The sequence below is a fragment of the Mustela putorius genome, unplaced genomic scaffold, assembly GCF_011764305.1.
Source record: "Mustela putorius furo isolate JIRA1106 unplaced genomic scaffold, ASM1176430v1.1 tig00000228_pilon_pilon_pilon, whole genome shotgun sequence".
Classification (NCBI taxonomy): Eukaryota; Metazoa; Chordata; class Mammalia; order Carnivora; family Mustelidae; genus Mustela; species Mustela putorius.
In genome coordinates this window covers 32,452,482-32,476,269 of record NW_025421322.1, presented here as the reverse complement: position 1 = coordinate 32,476,269, position 23,788 = coordinate 32,452,482, and the positions used below count along the sequence as shown (strand labels likewise).

Sequence of the window (23,788 nt, the reverse complement as noted above, 5' to 3'; positions counted from 1 at the left end):
GACTGTTTCACTGTGATTGATGACTGTTCTTTGGACCATTTATTAAAATAGGTTAAATAGTTCATGCATATCAAGCATCACCCAGACATGTTTTTTTTTCTACTAAGTCTAAATGTGTTTTTTAAAAAATGGAATGGAGAGGGGCACCTGGGTGGCTCAGTGGGTTAAAGCCTCTGCCTTCGGCTCAGGTCATGATCCCGGCGTCCTGGGATCGAGCCCCACATCGGGCTCTCTGCTCAGCGGGGAGCCTGCTTCCTCCTCTCTCTCTGTCTGCCTCTCTGCCTGCTTGTGATCTCTGTCTGTCAAATAAATAAATAAATAAAAATCTTTTTAAAAAATGGAATGGAGAATCTTGAACTGGTACTGAAAATACCTTTCGAAGTAACCCTGTCGTGTAATATGCCCTCCCTCTCCGGGACACTTCCTGTGTATTTTCAGCCATTCCAGCTTGTCCTCCCTGCAGAGGTCAAGCCTGACAGCAGCACCGCCAGACGATCTCAGACGACAGGGCACTTGGTGATCTGCATGCCCAAGGTAGGCAAGGTCACGTGGATCAATTCAGGTCTGGAGATACTGGTTCCTGAAGGAACTTGACCTGTCAGGGCTAATAAGACTTCTTTTGGTTGAAACAACCAGAAAATCTACTCACCTCGGCATAGGCAGGAGAACCAGAACTTGTGTGAACAGAGAGCTGAGACTCGGATGCAGGTGGGACCTTCGGGGGCTCATCCTGCCATCACTCCACCAGTGGTTCTTGCCTCTGGAGCCAGAGTGTTGTGGGGAGTTGGGGTGTATAAGTCCCAGTGTCCTTCCAAGTGGGGCAGGCACCACCAGCACACCTATTACACAGGGATCGGTACTTTTAACCATAAAGAAGTGTTTCATCTCTTGTAACAGACATGAAAAGGCAGGGGAGGGTCAGGGCCTTTCCAATATGTTAACTGGCTTCCTTCCTGAGAAGAGCGTGAGTAGCCACTGCGGTGGCATGCTTACTCGCTTTACCTTGCACGAAGACAGACAATCAGAGAGTCAGGGAAAGAGAGAGAGAAGCTTTCCCATCACTATGGAATGGAAGTTCCTCTGGACTAATTAGCCAATTTAGCTGACACACCCAATTAAGTCTTGATTAGCTTAACCTTAGGCAATGAAACCAATATCTGGCCAAAGGGATGGTAGTACTTTGTTTGGTTTCTATTATTGTATATTTGGTTACTGATGTCTCATTCCATGACCTGGGGTGGGGTCAGCTTTGCCCCAGTACTCAGGTTTCAAAGGGGAAGAGTAGAGAAGCAGTCAAATGAGGCTCTGCCCTTGCAGGAGAACAGGGGCAGGGGTGTCTGCCGCTGAGAATAAACTTGATTAACCAATAAGTTTCTATAATGATTTATTAATTCTTCCTTTTCCCATAGCCAGATTTGTAACAGATTGATTATGGGTAATCAATAATGCATTTTTAGTCCCAAGTCAATAAAACAGCAAATACAATTTGCTGTCAGGCAGTAAAATAATAAACACAATGGTCAGAATCACATTGTCCTTGGTGACTACAGTAAATTAAGGTAAGTGGTTGCATGCTAATTAGAGTAGCCTATAGGGGAGTAGAAGAGATAACTTAATTACCCCAGTGCTTTGATAGACACATTTCTATGACACTATGATCAGCAGTCTCTCTTGTTTTTTTGAAACCTCTATTCTAACTAAAACACCAAAGATTAAATGATAACTGTTATTTCCTAAAAGAAAATCAAGATCTATGATTTATGCGCCTTCTGCGGGGTGCCAGACGATTGATGAGAAAGCCTCCTCTGTCCCTGCTCATGAATCTTTTAAATACAAACAGCCTTCTATTTCCATTATCCTTTTTGTTTTTGTATCTTTCTAAATTTGTCATGTTAAATACACGTAAAAAGTATAGAAAATAGCTCATTAAAGAAAAAATTCTGGAAGTGTGTGGTTGAAAATGAGATCATTTACATAGAAGAACTCAGAATGGTTCTATTTTTTTTTCTCAGTAATAAACTATGAATAACATTTCCCCTTAGAGGTACATATTTTTAAGGTTTTAGACTACGATGCTAAAGTAACATTGATGTTATCTCTGTCATTTCATTTAAATTATTATTTATTAAATTATTTCCTTTTGTCATTCCTTTATATATTGCTATCATTATCACATTTATTTTTAAGATTTTACTTGTTTGTCAGAGAGTGAGAGAGCACAAGCTGGGGGAGCAGCAGGCAGAGGGAGAAGCAGGTTCCCTGCTCAGGGGAACCTGATGTGGAACTCGATCCCAGGACCCCGGGTTTATGATCTGAGCTGAAGGCAGGTGCTTAACCACTGAGCCACCCGGGCATCCCATCATTATCACTTTTAAAAGGTAGATAGGGGAACCCTCTTGGGTTTCTCCACATCCTCACCAACACCTGTTGTTTCCTTGCTGTTGACTTTAATCATCCTGTCAGGTGTGAGGTGATATCTCATTGTAGTTTTGATTTGCATTTCCCTGAAGGTAAGTGATGTTGAGCATCTTTTCATGTGTCTATTGGCCATCTGGATGTCCTCTTTGGAGAAATGCCTATTCTTGTCTTCCGCCCATTTTTTAATTGGAGTGTTTGTTTTAGGCATGTTGAGTTTTACAAGTTTTATTTATATGTATATGTACATACATATTGGATACTAACCCTTTATCAGATATGTCATTTGCAAATATCTTCTCCCATTCTGTAGGTTGCCTTTGAGTTTTGTTGATGGTTTCATTTGTAGTGCAGAAGCTTTTTATTTTGATGAAGTCCCAATAGTTTATTTTTGCTGTTGTTTCCCTTGCCTCCAGGAGATGTGTCTAATAAGAAGTTGCTATGGCCAATGTCAGAGGTTACCGCCTATGTTCTACTCTGGGATTTTAACTATTGAATCACTAAATTACACACCTGAAACTCAAAGATAGTGAAAACAACCTTTGGAGAATAATTTCTTGTCCCAAATTAGTTGGTTTCCATTCATGAATTAGATATTTGCAAGGACTATAAAGTTCAAAGAACAAAAACTTTTTCTTAAAAATCATCGAAAGTTAAAAAGCCAGAACTCTAGTTTTATTTATGCTTATTATTAAAAGTATGTGTTACTGAAAATTAACGTCTCCTAAAGACAGAAACTTTTGAAGTACTGAAGTTCAAACCACTCAGCTATTTATATGTCCAGGCTTCTCACTTACTGTAGAATTGTGGAGTCTGGCCTGCATTATAAAATTATTGAGGCAGCATCTTGGAATTTTAAAGCATTTTGTAAAAATCAGGTAAACACTTCAGTACAGTTTTGATTTGTTCATAAAATAGCATTGCTAATACTTAACATACTAATAACCCAATACTTCCAGAAATCTCTACTGTGACCCTTCAGTAGTTTTTAATATTCAGATATTCTAAATAAATGAAAAGATCAGATTTGATATTTAGTTGTCCCATTTTGTGATAATGTTTGTAAAGAATACTGCAAAGAGCTGACCTTTTTGATTGTGTCTATGCTGTGATGATTCTAGTGTGTTTATTTGGAAGTTCAAGAATGAGCTTTGTATACATTTTCCAAGGACATAACATTTAGGATTGAATCTACAAAGTGCTAGGCTATTTCTTATTACACGCCTCCTTCAGCATTTTGTCATAGATGTCAAACTGATCTGTTTTTTTCTCCTTTCTTACTCCTAAATGAGGCTGGATCCATGCAGACCCAGTGTTTTTAGGCAAGTTTCACCAAATCTGCCCCCTACCACAGGGGTCATGGTGACATTTTTGCTACTGACATGCCAGAGGGTTCTCTCAGCTCAGCTCCACATTTCCAAGAGGCTTTCCCCTCATGCTGTCTACAACACCAGATGCTTCCCAACATCTGCCACTGAGTCCATATCCTGTGGATTGCTGTAATTAATACACAAATATCACAATCCCTAGCACGCTGCTAGCATTCCTCTGGCTCCACCCATCATCTCATGCTCTAACTTGTGGGTACTGTTTCTCCCAGAATGCCATCCCCAACTCTACCTCCTCCACCATGACTTCAAGGGTTGATGTCTCAGCCAGCACTGATGAGTGGGATAGTGGATGAGAACATACGCTGGCTCTCTCAGAAAGGTAGCATCAGGCAGTAAATAGAAGATCAACTGCCCAGGTAACAGTGGAGTAGGGAACATTCTGTTTCATCAGGTTTTTTCTCAGTCCTGTTCCACCGTCTGGTGGCATTTCTTTTTATTCACTAAACTAAATAAACACTGTTTTATTCACTAGTCTTAGCTCTGGGGTGTGAGTGGTGGAGAGAATCTCAATTCTAGAGTGTGTGGCCTCTTATCACATTAGATGTATCCAGTCAAGAAACATGGCCGCTGGGTGTCATCTGTCAACCAGGAACTCACTCGTTTTTGGAGAAGAGTTAGTAATTCCTTTTCCAACAACAGCCAGAATGATCATTTTATAATCTATGTAAGTCAGACCAAGTAACATTTCCCATTTCATTCAGAGGTAAAGGCAAAATGTCCTGTTAACCTCCCCCTGCCATTATCCTTCTGACATCATCTTCTTCCACTTCACCTTCTGGTCATTCCAGCCACCTTGGCTTCCTCACTATTTTACAAATATGGCAAGCCTCCTTCTACCCCAGGACCTTTGTACTTGTTGTCCCCTCTGTTGGAATGCCATTTCCCCAGATACCCTCATGGTTTGCTTTCTCAACTTTTCCATGTTTCTGTTCAAATGTCATCTTAGCAATGGAGTCTTTTCTGACTCCCATATTTAGAAAGCATCTCCTCCTCTACCCCAGCATTCTCTATCCCTGGTGCTACTGGATTTTTCTTCATAGAATGTATCACGACCTGTAACAGACTATATATTTTTCTATTACTTTGTCTGTTTCCCACAACAAGAATCTAAATTTCATGAGGACAGGAGTTTTGTCTGTTCTTGTCAGTACTCCACCACTGGCACCTAGAGCAGAACCTGGCAAAGAGAAGGAGTTCAGTAAGTTTTTGTTTAATGAGTGAATACCTTGAAAGCATCTTTAAAATCCATTTTAGCATTTGGAACATGAATCTCCTCCCTGATTATTCTCTCCCCCAGCCATTTCCTCATTACTTTTCCATGCATATTATTCCAGGTTAACTTTAAAATAATTTCAAGGTGCTTGGGCGGCTCAGTTGGTTGAGCGTCCAGCTTTCGATTTCAGCTTCGGTCATGATCTCAGGGTCATGGAATCAGGTCCTGCACTCAGCAGGGAGTCTGCTAGAGAGTCTCTCTCCCTCTCCCTCTGTTCCTCCCCTGATCGCACATGCTTGCTTTCTCTTTCTAAAATAAATAAATAAAATCTTAAAAAAATAAAAATTTTATCTAATTCTGCTTCCAAAAATGCTGTTGGGATTTTTGTTGTCATTGAAATTTAGAAGCAGGGTGGGTGATTAAGGGAAGGGGCTCCGGAGCCAGAGAACCCAGGTTAAACCCTGGTACTTCTATTCAAGAGTTGTATTAATTATTATTATTAATCCTTCTGTGCCTCAGACACCCTGTCCATGAAATGATATTAGTAATAATTCATACCATAAAAGGTTATTTTGAGGATTATCTAAATCAACATATAATCTTTACATATGTTAGAAGAGCTTGGAACATAACACACACTACATTCCTGTTCACTGTTAATTCATGTTATTCATTGTTATTGGTGACTGATGTTGCATTAATTAATAGTATTCCTCTCTCTTTTAGTCAACATTTTTATTATTGAGATTTCATTGAATTTGTAGATTGTTATGGGAATGAATTCATGTATTTACATAATCAAAACTATATTTTTCCAATAATGTATGTTTTTCCACTTATTATTCTTTCTTTTTGTCCCTCAGAAGTTTGTGTTTGTGTTTTTGTTTTTGGTAGTTTTCTCTCCAGAACTGCTACAGATTTTCTGAGGTTTATTTTTAGGTACCATACATTTTGTTCTCTTCCTATTTTGAGTGAAATTATTCCCCATCACATTTTCTATGGATGTATGCTTGGTTTTCAATATGTCTTCTTAAATGTGTGGTCAGACTAAGTTATACATACATAAACAATCTTACCACCACAATCAGCCTGGGAATATTTGGCATATGATCTCATTACAGTCCAGCTTAATAAGATTTAACTGAAATTTTGTATTCACTGAGAAGCTTGCTTCAAGTCATTAAATTAAACTCCCATCTAGACTCTCAATTGACAAGTTACAGGAGCACTCCAAGAATACGCTTCATGATTTCCTTTGGGGTTTTTTTTTCAGAATAATTAACTGAGATTAAGGAAGTTTCTATCTGAACTGAACAGCAAATTATATTTACAGCTTCAGTTGGTGAATATCTTCCTTGATTCTGGTGTATTGAGCCCTGGAGGTGAAGGTCACATATTAAGGTCAATATTACAGACCACAATCCTAAAAGACAGCCTCAAACTCCCTTCTCCTTCTTAGTTGGACACATATTTCTCAATACTTTCTCTCTACCCAAATGTACTTATGATATACCCAATATAAACTAACTTCTATTCTCTGATTATTAGTTCAAGTAGGTCTGCAGTGAGGGTGCTATGCTCATCTTGCTAGATTTTCCTGTTCCATCCATTCTTCTACTTTTTCAGAACATTATTTCTTATCCTCAGCTCATTTCTCAAACTTCCAACATGGAAAAAACAGGAGCAAGAAAAGATCATTTCCACACACTCCAACCATCACATCTTCCCTTCCTTGGTCTCCTCAGCCTTACTGATTCATGAACGAGCTGTCTATCCCCATTCTCCATGTATGTGTGGTATCCCATTTCCACCGGCTCTTGAAAGACCTTCTTTTTTCTCTTTGACGATTTTCCCTTCTTTCTACTTGTTCACTGAATTTCCCCTTTCTGCATCTTATGTTAGAAAATATACAGTGAAAAAAAGACAGTCTCTTCAATAAATGGTGCTGGTAAAATTGGACAGCTATGTATATAAGAATGAAACTCAACCATTCTCTTACACCATACACAAAGATAAACTCGAAATGGATAAAAGACCTCAACGTGAGGCAGGAATCTTTCAAAATCCTAGAGGAGAACATAGGCAGTAACCTCTTTGACATTGGCCACAGCAACTTCTTTCAAGACATGTCTCCAAAGGCAAAGGAAACAAAAGCAAAAATGAACTTTTGGGACTTCTTCAAGATAAAAGGCTTCTGCACAGCAAAGGAAACAGTCAACAAAACAAAGAGACAACCCACGGAATGGGAGAAGATATTTGCAAATGACACTACAGACAAATGGCTGATATCCAAGATCTATAAAGAACTCCTCAAACTCAACACTCAAAAAAAAATAATAATTATGCCAAAAAATGGGCAGAAGACATGAAAAGACACTTCTCCAAAGAAGACATACAAATGGCTAACAGACACATGAAAAAAATGTTCATCATCACTAGCCGTCAGGGAGATTTAAATCAAAACCACATTGAGGGGGCGCCTGGGTGGCTCAGTGGGTTAAGCCGCTGCCTTCGGCTCAGGTCATGTTCTCAGGGTCCTGGGATCGAGCCCCGCATCGGGCTCTCTGCTCAGCAGGGAGCCTGTTTCCTCCTCTCTCTCTCTCTGCCTGCCTCTCTGCCTACTTGTGATCTCTCTCTGTCAAATAAATGAATAAAATCTTTAAAAAAAAAAAAAAAAAAAAAAAAAAAAACCACATTGAGATACCACCTTATATCAGTTAGAATGCCAAAAATTAACAGGACAGGAAACAACAGGTTTTGGAGAGGATGTGTAGAGAGGGGAACCATCTTACACTACTGGGAGGAATGCAAATTGGTGTAGCCACTTTGGAAAACAGTGTGGAAATTCCTTTAGAAATTAAAAATAGAGCTACCCTATGGCCCTGCAATTGCACTACTAGGTATTTACCCCAAAGATACAGATGCAGTGAAAAAAAGGGCCATATGTACCCCAGGTTCATAGTAGCAATGGCCACAATTGCCGAACTGTGGAAAGAGGCAAGATGCCCTTCAACAGAAGAATGGATAAAGAAGATATGGTCCATATATACAATAGAATATAATGCAGCCATCAGAAAGGATGAATACCCAACTTTTGTATCAACACGGATGGGACGGGAGGAGATAATGCTGAGTGAAATAAGTCAAGCAGAGAGAGTCAATTATCATATGGTTTCACTTACTTGTGGAGCATAAGGAATAACATGGAGGACATTAAGAGAAGAAAGGAAAAGTGAATTGGGGGAAATGGGAGAGGGAGATGAACCATGAGAAACTGTGGACTCTGAGAAACAAACTGAGGGTTTTGGAAGGAAGGCGGGTAGAGGGGTGAGTGAGCCTGTTGGTGGGTATTAAGAAGGGCTCATATTGCATGGAGCACTGGGAGTGATACATAAATAATGAATCTTGGAACACTGAAAAATTAAATTAAAAAAAAAAGAAAACATGCTAATACATCTTCCTTCTTTAAAACAAAACAAAACAAAGCAAAAAAAAAAAAAAAAAAGCATCTCCCTCTAGTTAGTGCCCTCATCTGCTTTACAGCAAGACCCATGTAACAGACATGTATTTGTAGCTTTAATTCTTTCCTCATAATGTCTAATACCTGCTCCAACTAGGCATTCATCCCCCCCCACCCTTCCATGGATACATCTCTTTGAGATCTCTAGTCACCTCCATGTTACTAAACCCCTTCTCTTCTCTATGTATACTCATTTCCTATGTTAATTTCATCTCAGCTTGTGATTTTAAGTGACATCTAGAGCTACAGCATCTGCTGATTGCCAACATGGTAATTGGGAACAATAATCACGCTGAGCAAAATTTAGGAAGATGAACTACCTATTTTAAACATATTAATGGTATAATACCAATATGATAATGTATGGTTAATATCCACTGATCCAAAAGAAATGTCTTTCAATGGCCACACAGGGGTGAGAAGAAAAAAGTTCAAGTCCATTCATAGGGAGTCCAGTAAACCATACCCACTTAGATTATGACTTTGAAGGACTATAACCTAGGAGTAAGGTGTGTAAGAAGCCAGCTAATCCTTAGAAGATCTAGCAGTCTGTTGATCATTGGGTCATTGAAATGGCTCTAGAACTGAGCCTTGAACTTAAGTGAAGGTAGTCCCAGATGAGTACCATGCCTGGATGTGTGTGTGTGTGTGTGTGTGTGTGTGTGTGTGTGTATCTATCTTTCTAGTAAGTATCAAGCACCCAGTCAAAGATAAATAAGGCACACACAGAGACCTGAATGGGATCCAGTAGAAACACCACCAGTGTTTTTGGAATCTGGTTATGCCAGATTGCTGTTTTTCCTCCTTGAGGAAAACCTTATGATTGCCACAGTAATTGTAGATATTAAATTATGAGACACAGATTATAAAACAATGTTTTGGTATGAGATCTCCCAGAAGTGGAACTCAATATAGAGATGTCAGTACAGCAGTTTACTTGGGTGGTAAGGGACTGCCAGCTAGCTACCCCAGTGGGAAAGCTCTAGGAGATACTGCAAATAACTCTGCCTAAAGGGGGAATGATCTAGGATAGCACTACACTAACCCTGAGAACCTTTTGTTGATGGCTGTGCCCTGTAATGGGGGTGGGAGGAAAGGGGTGATATTAATCCCCAGCACTCTGAACTACTGCTGGCAAGAATAACCATGACTCTTTCATGTCAATGGAGGATATTTCCCACTGAGACTATCTCTAGCAAGATTGTAAAAGAATATTTTCATTTCTTTTGAAACATCATTATCATCCTTGATGTTTGTCCTAACTTAATAAAATATCATTTTCAATTTTAGGCTGTTGTGTGAAGATGATCATCCATAGGGAGCTGTCAGATAAGATTGCATTAACAAGTATAAAAGAATTTTGGAGGAACCATTTGATAGTTAGATTTATTCTACTTTTATTTCAAAGCCATGTAACTGTCTTATGCAACTGTCATATTGATTTTACATATAAATGTCAGTAATTGCACCTTCTAAAATTTTCCTCAGATTACTTGGGTATCTTTGGAATCAAAGCCAGTGTTCTTATCCTCCTTATTTTTCTGATCATTTTTTCCAAAATACAATTTCTTTTTTTTTTAAATTTTTGACCAGGTAGTATTTGAGAAAGAATGTAGTTCTATCTCCATGATAGTTCAAAAATGTTTAACTTATGCAGTTATTTCATCTCTTCAAAGGTTTTTAAATAATATGCTTCTGGTAATTTAAGTATTTTTTTTAATATTGTAGATTAATCATCTTTCTTTAAATAGAAAAAAGATCTTTTCTTTCGAGAAATCTTTTTTATTAGACTCAGAGAATTACATGCTTCTCTTAGTAAAGTCAATAGAGCACAGTAGAGAAATAATGAAGTTATTAAAATATCAACAACGAATTTGGACATATATTAACTTCCTCTAGTGCTAGAGGAAAATTAAAAATTATATTGATTCTGAAGTTTATATTAATCTTTTTTGGGAGACAACCTCACATTTTCAAATGTTCAATACTAGAATTGTGGTTAACTAATAATTATAAACACCAGGAATATGTTAGAAGGTGGAAAATTTTCAGGTGATCAATTCCTCTTTAGTTGATATAGGAGTGGTAGAGGGTAAGTTGAGGGCTGGGGCCTCATTGCTGAGTACTTCTCCCTCAGTAACTGGACTCAACTCCCCTCCCTTCCAGATCAGACAAGTGGTTCAGGTCACCATGGGCTGGAATCTAATGGACTTAGGCATTTCAGATATTACTTATGAGGCATGGGTGAAGACATCACATGCATATACTTAAGCACAATGCTGGTAGAGAAAAGACATGCTACACCCATAAATAAATTATATTGAAGTTATTCGTATCAGATGAGGGAAGTACTTAGCGCGTATCTGTTGCCGCACGTGGAAGTAAGGCACTAGAACTCTGAAAAATTTCTGCCAAGTTATGAAAAACTTCAGACAATTACTGGATTATTAATCAATTAAAATATTTATTGAATTCATCAAAGATTTATTAAGCACTTAGTATGAATAAAGCACCGTGTGAATTACTATGGAAGAGACAAAAAAGGAAGTGGGTCTCCTGTGGCCCTCTTTCGGTCTCCTCCCTGCTGAGTCTGACCTCCTCACACCCAGCTCTGCCCTCGCCCCAGTTCCTGAGTCTCCATTTCAAACAGGCTCAGGTTCTTCTTAACTAGCTTCCCTATCCTTCTGCTTAAATTTGAAATTCTGTGGCTCAGAGACTAGTGTCATAACTATGGGATCTCCTAAGGCTCCCCAAATGCCTTTTTCTTCAATTAGACTCAGCACCAACAGGGCCCAGCATGCATGAAGCTTCAGCTCTCATAGAACTCCTGCCTCTTCCCCATTTGTAGACATGAGACAGGAACAGTCATCTCTGGGGGTCTTTTCTATTAGTTCTATTAGTTCTGCAGTCGCCATCCATCTATTCACCCATTAATCCATTCATTCAGACGTTCCATATATTTTAATGAGCACTTCATTAAAATATATGTGTGTTCTCATAGGTTCTTAGAAATGCAAAGAGAAAGGAATATTTGCACTGCATTAGGTATCCAAGGGTATCTTCTTACAGAAGTAGGATTGAGTCTGTTATACCTCCTGTAATGTTGCTTGAACTGAAGACCCAAGGAGCCCGTCTCATTTCCCAGTCCTCGCTATCCCCGTTACCCCTCACCCATTAGGCCTCTGCTACTGAGAGGCTGTCATCTTTCTCCAGTATTTCAAGAGTCTTATAGAAACAGTTGTCATGGTTTTAAATGAGGTTTTTAAAATGGGTCAAAAATTTATTTTCCTTGGAAGAAGCAATGAAGATGATATAAAAAGAAAGCTGTATGATTTTTCAAACTTAGATTAAAACATGAAAATAGGGAAGTTGGGAGTGGGTAGAACAAGCATATGAACATTTCCACAGCCACCAAATATATATCTTGAACTTTTTTTGAGTATAGTTAACATATAATGTTACATTAGTTTCCGGTGTACAACTTAGTGATTTGGCAAGTTTATGCTATGTTAACCACACGTATGGCTGCCATCTCTCCCGTTACATCACTACTACAGTATCACTGATGGTATTTCTTGTGCTGTGTCTTTTATTTTCTTGAATTATCCCATTCCATAACTGGAAGGTTATATCTCTCACTCTCCTTCACCCCCTTTGCCCAAACCCTCACCCACCTTCCCCCAGCAACCATAAGTTTGTTCTCTGTATTTATAAGTCTGATTCTGCTTTTTGTTTGCTTATCCATGTGTTCTTTTCTAGATTCCATTGATGAGTGGAATCGTATGGTATTTGTCTTTCTCAGTCTGACTTATTTCACTTAGCATAATATCCTCTAGGTCCACTTATTTTGTTTCAAATGGCATGATCTTAACCTTTTTCTGGCTGTGTAATATTCCACGACATATACATACCACATTTTTCTTATCCTTTTGTCTGTTGATGGACATTTATGTTGCTTCCATGTTTTGGGTACTTTTTGTTTTGTTTTAAGTAGGCTCCACGACCAGCAGGTAGCCCAACACAAGGCTTGAACTCACAACCCTGAAATCAAGACCTGAGCCAAGATCAAGAGTTAGACATTTAACTCACTGAGCTGCCCAAGTGCCCCCATGCCTTGGCTATTGTAAATAATACTATAGTGAACATAGGGGTGAACATATCTCTTCAAGTTAGTGTTTTCATTTTCCCTGGGTAAATACCCAATAGTGAAATTATAGGATCCTATGGCATTTCTATTTTTAATTTTTTGAGGAAACTCTATACTGTTTTCCATGGCAGCTGTGTTAATTTGCATTCCCACCAACAGTGCATGAAGGTTCCTATTTCTCCACATCTTGGCCAACACTTGTTGTTTTTTTGTCTTCTTGATTTCAACCATTCTAACAGGTGTGAGGTGATAGCTCATTGTAGTTTTGATTTGTATTTCCCTGATGATAAGTGATGTTGAGCATCTTTTCATGTGTCTGTTGGCCATCTGCATGTCTTCTTTGGAGAAGTATCTATTCAGGTCCTTTGCCCATTTTTAAATTGAATTGTTTGTTTCTTTGGTGTTGAGTTCTTTATATATTTGGGGTATTAACCCCTTACTGCATATGCCATTTGGAGATACCTTCTTCCATTCAGTAGCTTGCCTTTTAGTTTTGTTGGTGGTTTCTTTTGCTGTGCGAAAGCTTTTTATTTTGATGAAGTCTCAATAGTTTACTTCTGTTGTTGGTTTCCCTTGCCTCAGGAGACATCTAGAAAAATGTTGCCATAGCCAGTGTCAGGTAAATTACTGCCTGTGCTGTCTTCTAGGATGTTTATGTTTTAAGGTCTCACATTTAGGTCCAACAGTACACTGTGTTCATGTTGAAATTTAATATAAATATTTTCATGGAAAATTAGTAGAATTAACATGTGTAAGTTACAAAGCATTACAGAAAATAAATGCAAACAAAAGTCAAAACAGTTAGGAACAGAGGAAGGAAACATAAAATCAGAAAATTTGTAAGACAGTAACAGATACAAAATCCATTATGCTAGTTCACAAGAACACACCTGAAACTAAAAGACCCAAGATATATGTAAAGAAAAGAATGAACACAGCTTTAGTAAGTGAATGTAAGCAAAATTTATAGACTACTTATGGCAAAATGATTATCAGACATGATAGAATTTAAAGCAAAGAAGCACAAAATGGAATAAAAATTCTATAGTAATAAAAATATTGCATAAAATAAAGATCCAGTTGCCTTATATTCATCATAATGTATATTATTTAAGTGTGTAAAGCACAAGGCCTTATAAACATAAGGACAAATAAACAGAATCAGCTCCACTAGAAGATTTATGACCACATTCTGTCTTTGATAAATATGATCAACAAAAACTTGAGACCATTTATTATTTGAATATACTTAAGATAACTTTAAAAGCTCATAATAGAGAAAACCTATGAAAACCTCATTTTCATTTCCAAAAGAAAAAATTGTAGACATTACATTTAACTACCAGTCATTAAAAACAATATTAAGCATAAAATACAGGGTAAACCAATAAATAAATTGAGAAATTCAAAATGCTATCCTGAAATGTTATTAAACTTCAAAGGAAATAAAAAACAGGAAAGGAAAAATAAAAGGAAAGTAAAAAATGTAAAACTTAGCAGATTGCATAGGCTTTGGAATCAAAGACATTTTATGTGAACCTGTCAAATGACAAGCAAACTGAATGCATAAATCAGCACGACTGATTTCAAATGGCCAAATAAGCCCCTAATTTCTTTCTGCAGACTTGCTCTTGCCATAGTCATTCCTGTCCTAGAAGATGGCACCAGCATATACTCAGTTGTCCAAGTCAAAGATTCGAAGTCATCCCCGATTTACCTCCTGCCGTCACACAGCCACCCGGTCAGAACTACTACCCAAACATATCCTGGATTCTGTTACTCCCTTCTGTCTCCCCACCTCACCCTTGCTCCTGCCCTTGTCATCTCCCTGCCGGACCACTTCATACAGGCCTCTCCCTGTTTTTCCTGCTTCTGGTGCTTTTCATCTTTTGATTTCTTCCTCATACAAAAGCTAAAGTCACCTTTTTAAAACATGAATCAGATCATTTTATTCTTGTGCTTAAAGCCCACCAATGGCTGGCTTTCCCTATAAATGTGGCTTGTGTAAATGAATCGCATGCAGAAAAGCCTCAAAGCAGTGGGATCAGTAAGTCTGTTTCCAAAACTTGTCTGATCCTAAGAATCACCTGGAGAGAGGTTATTAAAAAACTAGATTCCCAGGCCACTATCTGCAGATTCTAATTAGATGTTGTGGAAATGTGTGTTGTAACAAGTACCTGGAGGTGTGAGAAACATGGAGTAAATCAGTTAAGGGTCTAATAAAAAATCAGGAAATACTTAAGTACTGGAAAAGTATACAGGAGATTTATACAGCAGTGTACTTTATAGGAGTAAATCAGGAAATGTATTACATGGGTGACAGAAGATCTAGGATGCCAAAGAAAGGAGAGTAAGACCACCCAGAAACATGGAACATCAGGTGGCTACCTCTACTCCCAGGACCGAGGGAGGAGGTGCTATTGGCGGAAACCATGCACCAGTGTCACCTGGAAGAAACCAGACCTGTGGAGACCTCTTGGGCAGCCACAGAGGAGACTCTACCTCCGCTGAACAAGTCATTGTTACAGACAGGGACTGTGGGAGAGGCACCTGGGTCCTCTTTCTTAGTCTGCCAGCTTCCCTTCTGTGCTTCCCCTTGGCCGCACTCAGCTGGAAGCCATGTGACATGGGAAGCTGAGTGATGAACCCTGGAGGTCCATCTCCCTGATCTGTATAGAGCAGAGCAGAAACAGGACAAGTGCATACAACAGCAAACAGGCTCAGCGCCTGTGTGGTGAGTTTGGATTCCATATCACAGCCTCACAAAAATACCGCAGAAGCCTCTCCTGAAGAGTGTGAAAGTCAATTATCAACGCTAAATTCTTTTAACAGCCGATCTCCATTTGAACTTTCCTATTCTCCACACAGGGGCAAATTGTGAGTGATGCATTGTGCTTCGTGCAAATGATGCCTTTTAAGAGGATGTGTAAGTGCTCTGTGAGCCTGAATGCAGAGTCTAAAACCTCCTTCATGGGGGACAGCAGGAAGCTAGAGAAATGTACACACATCTGGAGTAGACAGGCAAACAGAAGCCCAGAAGAACAGATTAGTTAGACAATAATTTATATGGCAGTATTTTGACAATAATTGGATGACCAAGACACATGTTCACAGAGTTCCCAACAAAATTGCATGGTAGAAGTACTTTCAAAATAAAGTTTGGGTTGAGGGAGGGAGAAATTTAACTGTAATATTTTAAAAAGTATATTTTTATCTCATGATGAAAGAAACACTTTCTTTCAAAAACTAACACTCCCCTAGACTTAATCACTTTGTTAACATCACACGCTTTGACTAATGAAAATAAAGAGTACATTAAGAATGTTGCTGTTTTGCTGAGTTGGGGGGAAAAATGCAGAGATTTCCATCACCTCCTGTGCAAAGTTCAAGCACCTTAAAATAGTCTCCTGAAACCTGACCTCTGCCTGGTTCTTCACATTGTTTCCAGCTATTATCTGCCCAGTATTCTGTACTAGTTTATGTGGTCATTTACCTTCTTGTCTTTACTCAGGCTTTCTTTCTCTCCCTCTAGTGTTCTTCATTCCCACATAATCTCCATCTTCTGGCAGATTCCTGCTTATTCTTTAAAATTCATATCAAACTCACAGCCTCCAGGAAGCCTTCCCCATGTCATCAGGATACATCCCTCCCTCCCCTGGGCTTCCACACTAGTATATCTATCAGTTGCACTTTCTCCAGTGTGTTTTAATTGCTTATGTGTCTTTATCTAACCTGAGATGATCAGGGATAATTTTTCAATCTATCATTTCATGTCTACCACTTAATCCTATGTTTGGCATATAGTAGATGCTCAGTAAATATTCCTTGAGAAGATTTGATGGAGGTAATAGTTGAAACTATGGTACAGGTGAAAATATAAGAAAAGAGAAATTTACTTCTGATTTTCCCAAAGACTGTAAGAATCCAGGGTAAATTCAAAAGAAAAAGTTAGAAGTTTGATTGTTTTATATTTTGTTCCTCGATAATTATTTCTAGTTAGATTACTTGTTCTTCATCCATGTGCTCTTTTAATTTATCAAGTCTTCATCTAAAGTGGAGTGACTGTTTGCTCATTCATATTCAGCCTTATATAAATAACAAGTTGAACCATGTGAAATCACTGTTTTGTAGGTCAAAAATAGTTAGGTATTTGTAATTTCTATGGTTCAACCTGAAGATAAGGATTGAGAGCTGGGTTTCTCTCTTTTGTGTCTGTTTCTTGAATTTTACCCAGCACACCCAGTCTGGATTTCATCATCTTAGTGATGAAACTTTCTAGAGTTGGGAAAGCAATGATATGCATTTTGTTAAAGTAGAGGTAAATGGAAAAAAACTGATTCATGGAATATTCCTCAACCATGAAAAAGAATGAAATCTGGCCACTTGCAATGATATGGATGGAACTAGAGGGTGTGATGCTAAGCCAAATAAGTCAGTCAGAGAAAGATAAATACCATATGATTTCACTCATATGTGGAATTTAAGAACTAACACAGATGAACTTGCGGGGGGAAGAGAGGCAAATGGTAGAACAGCCTCTTACTCTGAAGAACAAACTGAGGGTTGCTGGAGGGAGGGGGCGGATGGGCTAGAGGGAGGAAGAGCATTAAGGAAGGCACTCGTTTGGATGAATTCTGGGTGTGGCGTGTAAGTGACCAATCACTAAATCCTACTCCTGAAACTAATATTATACTGACTGGAATTTAAATAAAAACTTGAAACAAAAAATAAACTATTAAAAAAAAAAGGATGTGAGGGTGATCAGACTAGGACATCTGTCACTCCATTTATTGCCAGGGTTGATTGGGTGGCCAGGTGGTGTTCCCTTCCTCCCTCACTGCGCCCTGTGCATCCCCCCCAAAGCTGCAGGCTCCGTGGAAGAGAATGACTCTCCCTGATAGAGGAGAGGGTAAAGGAATATCTGTGCTCCCCTGCTGGGTCTTCCAAACAAGCTCTCAAGGCCCATTTTTAGGAGAACATAGGCTAGTCATGTTTCCAAGACTCCAGACATATCCACATGAGGTGCTGCATGTGGCAGTTTGCCTTTCTTTAATAAATGAAATGAAATGAAATGAAACGAAATGAAATGAAATAAAAATAGTAGAGAGAGATTGCCTCAGTGCTGGGTGCTGCCCCAGGAAGTTATGAGACTCCATCCCAGGGTAGGATTTCAGCAAAAGCTGGAAAGTCATATGCCAGGAAAGCCTTAGAAAGGACATTTGCCTTCTATAGAAAAGGGGACTTGGTTACTACCTCCATGTTCACTCTCAACTTTCAACTGCATGAAATTGCATGACTCTATGAGAATTAAAGTAATATCACATCATTAAAACGTTAATTTGTACCTCAGTGCCTGTCCCACAATTGAATTTTCAGGAAGCTGATTACATTTCTTTCTATGGATTCAGGAAACCATTATTCCTCATGATCTAATTTATTGAATATATTTTGGCCTTTACAGCTTGTCCATCAGTCATCCCTAAACACACTTAGTACAAATGATTAAAATGTTAGTGTTGATGAACATCACTTCCTAGAGGAAGAGCAATGCAGGTACAGTAGGAAAACAACCAGCAAGTTTTCAGGACCTGAACCTGCGATCCTCTGCTGGGGGAGATCAGAGGTGTTTTACCTGCTGTTAATATAATAACGGTGTTAGGATGAATTTTCATGTTAATATGAATGTTGGGGGTCAATATTTTTCTTACTGATCTCTTAGTTCCTCCTAACTTTTAAACTTAAAAGAATCTTTGGAACTAAATAAGCTGAAAATATCTTTTAAAAATAAGAAACACATTTAGATTCTGGTGCACAGCAAATTCTCTGTGAAGAGAAGTTCCAAATTTGTGATTCTATTTGCATTTCCATAAACACAGTGAATCTTTGTCTGAGCTTATTATGTGACAAATAACAGTGTTAGAAATGGGGTGTTTTAAGACTCTAATTATGCATATGCTCCCATTCTTGTTAGTGCATTTACAATGTGAAGCAATACAAAATTTGTACTTTTGGCTCAAGAGCTTTTTTCTTAAAACTGACAATTTAATGATTTTTTTAACTAACATTGGCCTCATTTAATGTAATTAAAATATTAAAAAATAAAAAAATATTGCAAAGGTACCACTGCTCCCTGGGAACAGATCTGAGATGGAGAGGAGTGTGCAGCATGTTTCTGAGGGCATGCCTTGGGACAGCCTCCTGTGAGGGGGAGGGAAGAGCTGAGCCAGGAGCAGGATCAATTTGGGACCTAGGCTCCAAGTTCTCCCACTTTCATAAGGGTACCAGTTCTCTGGCATGTTGAGGAAGGGGCAGAGACTTCCAGAACTGTAAAGACCACATAGTCAAGGACCAGAGATGAATTAGGAGTAACTGGTATGGATGGATGTCCTTCACCCTGAAGAAGAATTGGGCAGTCCACATATGCATTTGAGGCTTACAGTAACTGTGTTCCTCTCTCTCTGGCTTGGTCAGTTAAAATTACTGAAATTTAAATACAATTAAACCTTTAAGCTCAGGTGCTCTAACCATATTTCAAATGTTTGGGAACAACATGTTGGGCTGTACAGAACATTTCCATCATTGCAGAAAGTTCCAGTGGACAGTGCTGCTCCACCCAATGGTGCAGCCACATCTCCCAGAGGTCCTCCTGCCTCCCTAAGACACTGCAGGAAGAAGGGGCCAGTTTCATTACCCTGACATCTGCAACCTCTCCCTCTGCTCCCCTCAACTGGACTTGTCTCTGTTTAATGCCCTCAGTTGTGTCTTTTCTTTCATGTTTGATATTAATATGGCTTAATAAACCAGAACCAGGCTCAGTAGCTACTGAACGTTTCCGTGTCCTCAAGGATAGGCCAGGAAGGTGGGGAAACTATTTGTATTCATCACACTAGTTCAGTTAAAGAAAAAGAAGAAAACTCAGTTAAGTTTTCATATTAAAATAGTGTAAACACATACCTCACCAACATTAACATCCGAAAATATAGCATCAGTCATTAGCCAACAAGAAATTAATGGAAGACAAAATTTTGACATTAATAGATTTTAAAACATAGCAAATAAACCATGTTAGAATCAATTTCCTCAAAAACAAAACAAAACAAAACAAATAAAAACCAACAACAAAAACAAAAAACGTGTTTGATGATAATAGAATCTGCTTCATTGGGCAAAACTTTCCATGAGTCACCTCCTGTAATTATTCAGTAAGTGTTGCATTGGTAGCTTTAGTTGATGATTCTTCCACAGTATTCTTCTATAAGTTTTTGTTCTTCAGAATACCTCTTTTAACAAACTCTTCCAGACTTGAAATGTAGTATCCTTGGTCCCTGCAGTAGTCACTGCTCTTTCTTCCTAGGGTCTCAGCACAAGACTGGCCATGTGTGGTACTTACAGGTATTTTTTTTGTTCAGTAGACACACCAAAAGGGTCGGGTTCTACCAGATCTTTCCTTTCTGCATCACACAGAGGTCCTCCCTCATATGAGTTCTATGGGAAGGTAAGGGCACGCTCCTCTGCGTAAGGGAGCGGCACAAAAACACACCCACAGATGGACTGAATTGTTGTCAAATGATAGATAAATACACAACTGTCTAAAACACTGGTTCTTATACCAAAACATAGAAGGGAGAGATGGTTCTCCCTCAAGCATTCACCTCCCCAAATTTGATTCTATCATCCCTCGGGTTAGGATTCATTACTACATTTCTTCATTCACCATTCATTTCCTAAAACATTTTGTTTTAGGAACACTTCCTAAAACATTATGTTTCCATAAAACATTCATGTGAAAAACAATGGGATAGGCTTTCTGGGACTCTAACCAATAGGACATGCAATCAAGAATTGCTAGTCAAATGGGAAACAGATTACCTCATCTAGTAATTGGATTAAGTGGCCAGCACTCTGATGCAGAGGTTTGGTAAAACTTGGATTAGAGAATCTGCCTTAAGATTGACGCTACCTTAGGGCTCCTGATTGTCTTCCCAAACACTGACGGCGAGTCCAACATGCTTGCCTGAGCTGGCAGATGAGAGTGGGATGGTGACCAGACCCTCAAATTCCAAGCCTAGTCTGTTCCTTCATGGATCTGACCACTCCTGTCACTAAGAAAAGTCTAAGGCCCAAAAGAGAAAGGGCAGTAGATGCCCCTCACCAGCAGAGGAGGAGTGACCCTGCACACCAGTGAAATGTGGCCAGTAAGTTGAAGTACTTTTTCCCTAAAGAAAAATGATTATGTTGGGAGGGGGAATGTACATATGCCAGACCTCTCCCTTCCCTGGAAAGAAAAGGCAGAGGCCCCCATCTTGGTTAGTGGACCAAAACAACACGAGTAGAGGAGTTTTAAAATTCCTTTTCTCCACCTACAAATAATCCTTCTCTCAGGAATACTGGAGGGAGGGGTTAAATAGAACACGTGAACTGCCTCATGTTGGCAGGCATATGTCCAGCGTGGTGTCTGGGTCTAGTAAGTGGTCCCATGTTCTCTTCTGCCCCCACACGTTTGTACCTATGAGCTTCCGAAGGGAAGGTGCTGGGTGTGAATAATCTTTGCTGTATGTTTGTTAAATTAAATCAATCAGTTTCATTTGTTGAGAACCCAACATGCTTAGCACTGAGCTTATTTGGTTTAAAGGAAGTGGAAGAATTATAGAATTTTTACAGAATTTTTTATACCCAAAACAAGCATTCGAGCTCATACCTCATGGGGTCCGATGTGCCGGGAAGGTAGGGATTTGAGCTTCCAGCTCAGTGTGCTTCCTGCTGCAACATGTGTGTGGGAGTGGGACAGCTCAGGGGCAGTGTCTCTGCCACATCTCTATCCTCACCCACTCTCCCAAGCCGTGTCTGGCATGTTGCTTTCAGAAAATATTTGTTACATGAATTGATTCACTGTATTCCCCCTGCTTGTGGCTTTGCAGGAGTATTGTACACAGATTCAATTTGTGATACAACTTTTCTATGCCACATACAGGGGCTTAAATTAGACTCTTTTATGGAATATGTAGCAAAAATTAAAATGTTTTAGCTTCTTAAAAATATATAGATAGTGTATGTTTTTGAAGATATATCAAAGAGTAATGTATCACCTAGCACGTGTTGTATTTTCATTTCAGGTAGACGGAGTAATCACAGGTCGGCGACAAACATCCAAATCTGAGAAAAGTACCTCGGACAGCAGCAGAGAGCGCCCAAACAGAAGGTACTACCTCCCCAGCTCTCTTAAGCTTCATTATAGTTCTCTTCATTGTCACTTGCTGTCTAGAATACACCTTCCTAAAAGATAGAGTTATTTAAAATTTACAAACGATTCCTGCTGTGAATTTTAATGTTTCTTCCCAAAATGTAGACTCTCGATTTATAGGGCTCTTGATCCCTAAAAAACAAATCTGTGTATGTACGGGCCCCAGTTACTTGTGACGATGTTAAGAGTGGTGATGTCAGCACCAGTGACTGCTAATATTGACTGAGTGACCTTGTATCAGGCACTGTTCTGTGTGCTTCACCCATATTAACACACTCCATCCTCCCCGGTTTCATCCTCAGTTTACGGATGGGGCAAATGGAGAAGAGAAGTTTAGGATGTCTGAAGGTCGGGTAGCCATGACATGTTGGGACAGCTCTGCTGAGTCCTGTGCATAATGCTGCTCAGGCTGCCCATGGTCTGTATGTCACTTCACAGATCCTAAAACTCTCAGGGCTGCAAGAGCCAAAAGGCCCCATCATGTGCCCTCCTGTCAACCTCCTACTCACAGGTCATCTGTGAGCCTCTGCATCAGCTTCTTTCCCTTGGCTCCCTCCCTGATCTCCATGCTCCCCCGTGGCAGGAAGCCTCTCCTCCATTCCCACTGAATACTCTAGCTCTGCCACCTGAAGACCCTCAGAACAAAGCCCAGCTCCTGTGAGCAGTGACCTCTCTCACAGTATTCTGGACAAAGCCCTCCTCATTTTAGTTCTTCCTTAGAATGCACATCCCAGGCCTTTCGACTTTCCTTCTACTTGTCATGATTTCCAGACTCTTACCATCCAGATGGCAAAATCTATTTTGAACTCAGGCAAACTATCTTTGTGATACAAATGTATATGCTGAAATTATCATCACAAAAATACCTGAACAAGAGCTATATTTACATCTTGCATAATACAAGCACTCAGGCATTCGTATATATTCTGAGTCAACGGTGGAAGTTTTGTGGACTTTCACACATGGGGTTTGTCTAAACAACAGGTGTGGAGTTGAATTCCTTTTGAAAGGTGGGCTGCTGGTTTTAACCTTGGAGACCCACTCTTGTATTTCCTAGTTTAGTGGCTTCCATTGTCAGATATGTGCGTAAATTACAGAGATTCAGGGGTATTATGCTATTATGAATATTATGCTATTATGAATAATGTGAATAAATGAATGTTATGCCATCATGAATATGAATGGTCATAACTGATCTCCAGCAGCATCCACACATGTAAGGAGGGCGAATCCAGTTTGTGAAGAATTGCAGGAATGGGAAGCCAAGTCATGACAAACACCGTGGAGCTCGTTTTCAGATCCTGGGGAGATCACCTGTATGGTGATTACTTCCTACATTACATTTGCAAAGTCTCTCTTGTTTTTTGGTGTTTTTGTTTTTGTTTTTTCTGAGAAATAATCACCTTCCAACTCTGCATAACATATCTATGTGAAGGTTGTTCATGGCACTCCTTAATCACTGACAAACTTCACCATCCATTTCACCTCAGCCCCTGGATGGGCGATCCCATGAAACAAACAGCTGTCTATGGAGGCTGTATGTGGGAACGGGGTCAGGCAGCTGTGACTTTGAGGGAGAGGAGGATGGCAGACCCAGAGATACACCTCTCAAAGCCAGAGTGGCCCTTTCCTCTTGCTATGCAGACAGAGTGACTGGAGGGGAAGATCAGTGGAGTAAGGTTGTGGTCACGGGCACCAGAGGGCATCAGGTTTTGTGGGAAAGGTAATTGATTCTGTGAACTCTTGTGGTCCCATGACACTGTCTGATCAAGGGGGACACATAACTTGCTCAGAATGGGTTTATTGAGTGTTGAGTGCCTAGTCTGTGCTATATGATACTCTCCATCACCTGTCTTTCATC

The 23,788-nt window shown here is 39.4% G+C and overlaps 1 protein-coding gene across 2 annotated transcripts in view; it reads left to right on the top strand.

Moving 5' to 3' along the window:
• Nucleotides 1-23,788, top strand: part of DNAAF11 (dynein axonemal assembly factor 11) — a 71,194-nt gene that overhangs the window by 42,613 nt on the left and 4,793 nt on the right. The window contains exons 10-11 of one of the 2 annotated variants that reach the window (XM_013051771.2): nucleotides 439-534; nucleotides 21,800-21,885. In XM_013051771.2, the coding sequence (XP_012907225.1) occupies nucleotides 439-534; nucleotides 21,800-21,885 (182 nt within the window). The remainder of the gene's footprint in view (nucleotides 1-438; nucleotides 535-21,799; nucleotides 21,886-23,788) is intronic. The other variant, XM_013051772.2, reaches the window with a different exon arrangement.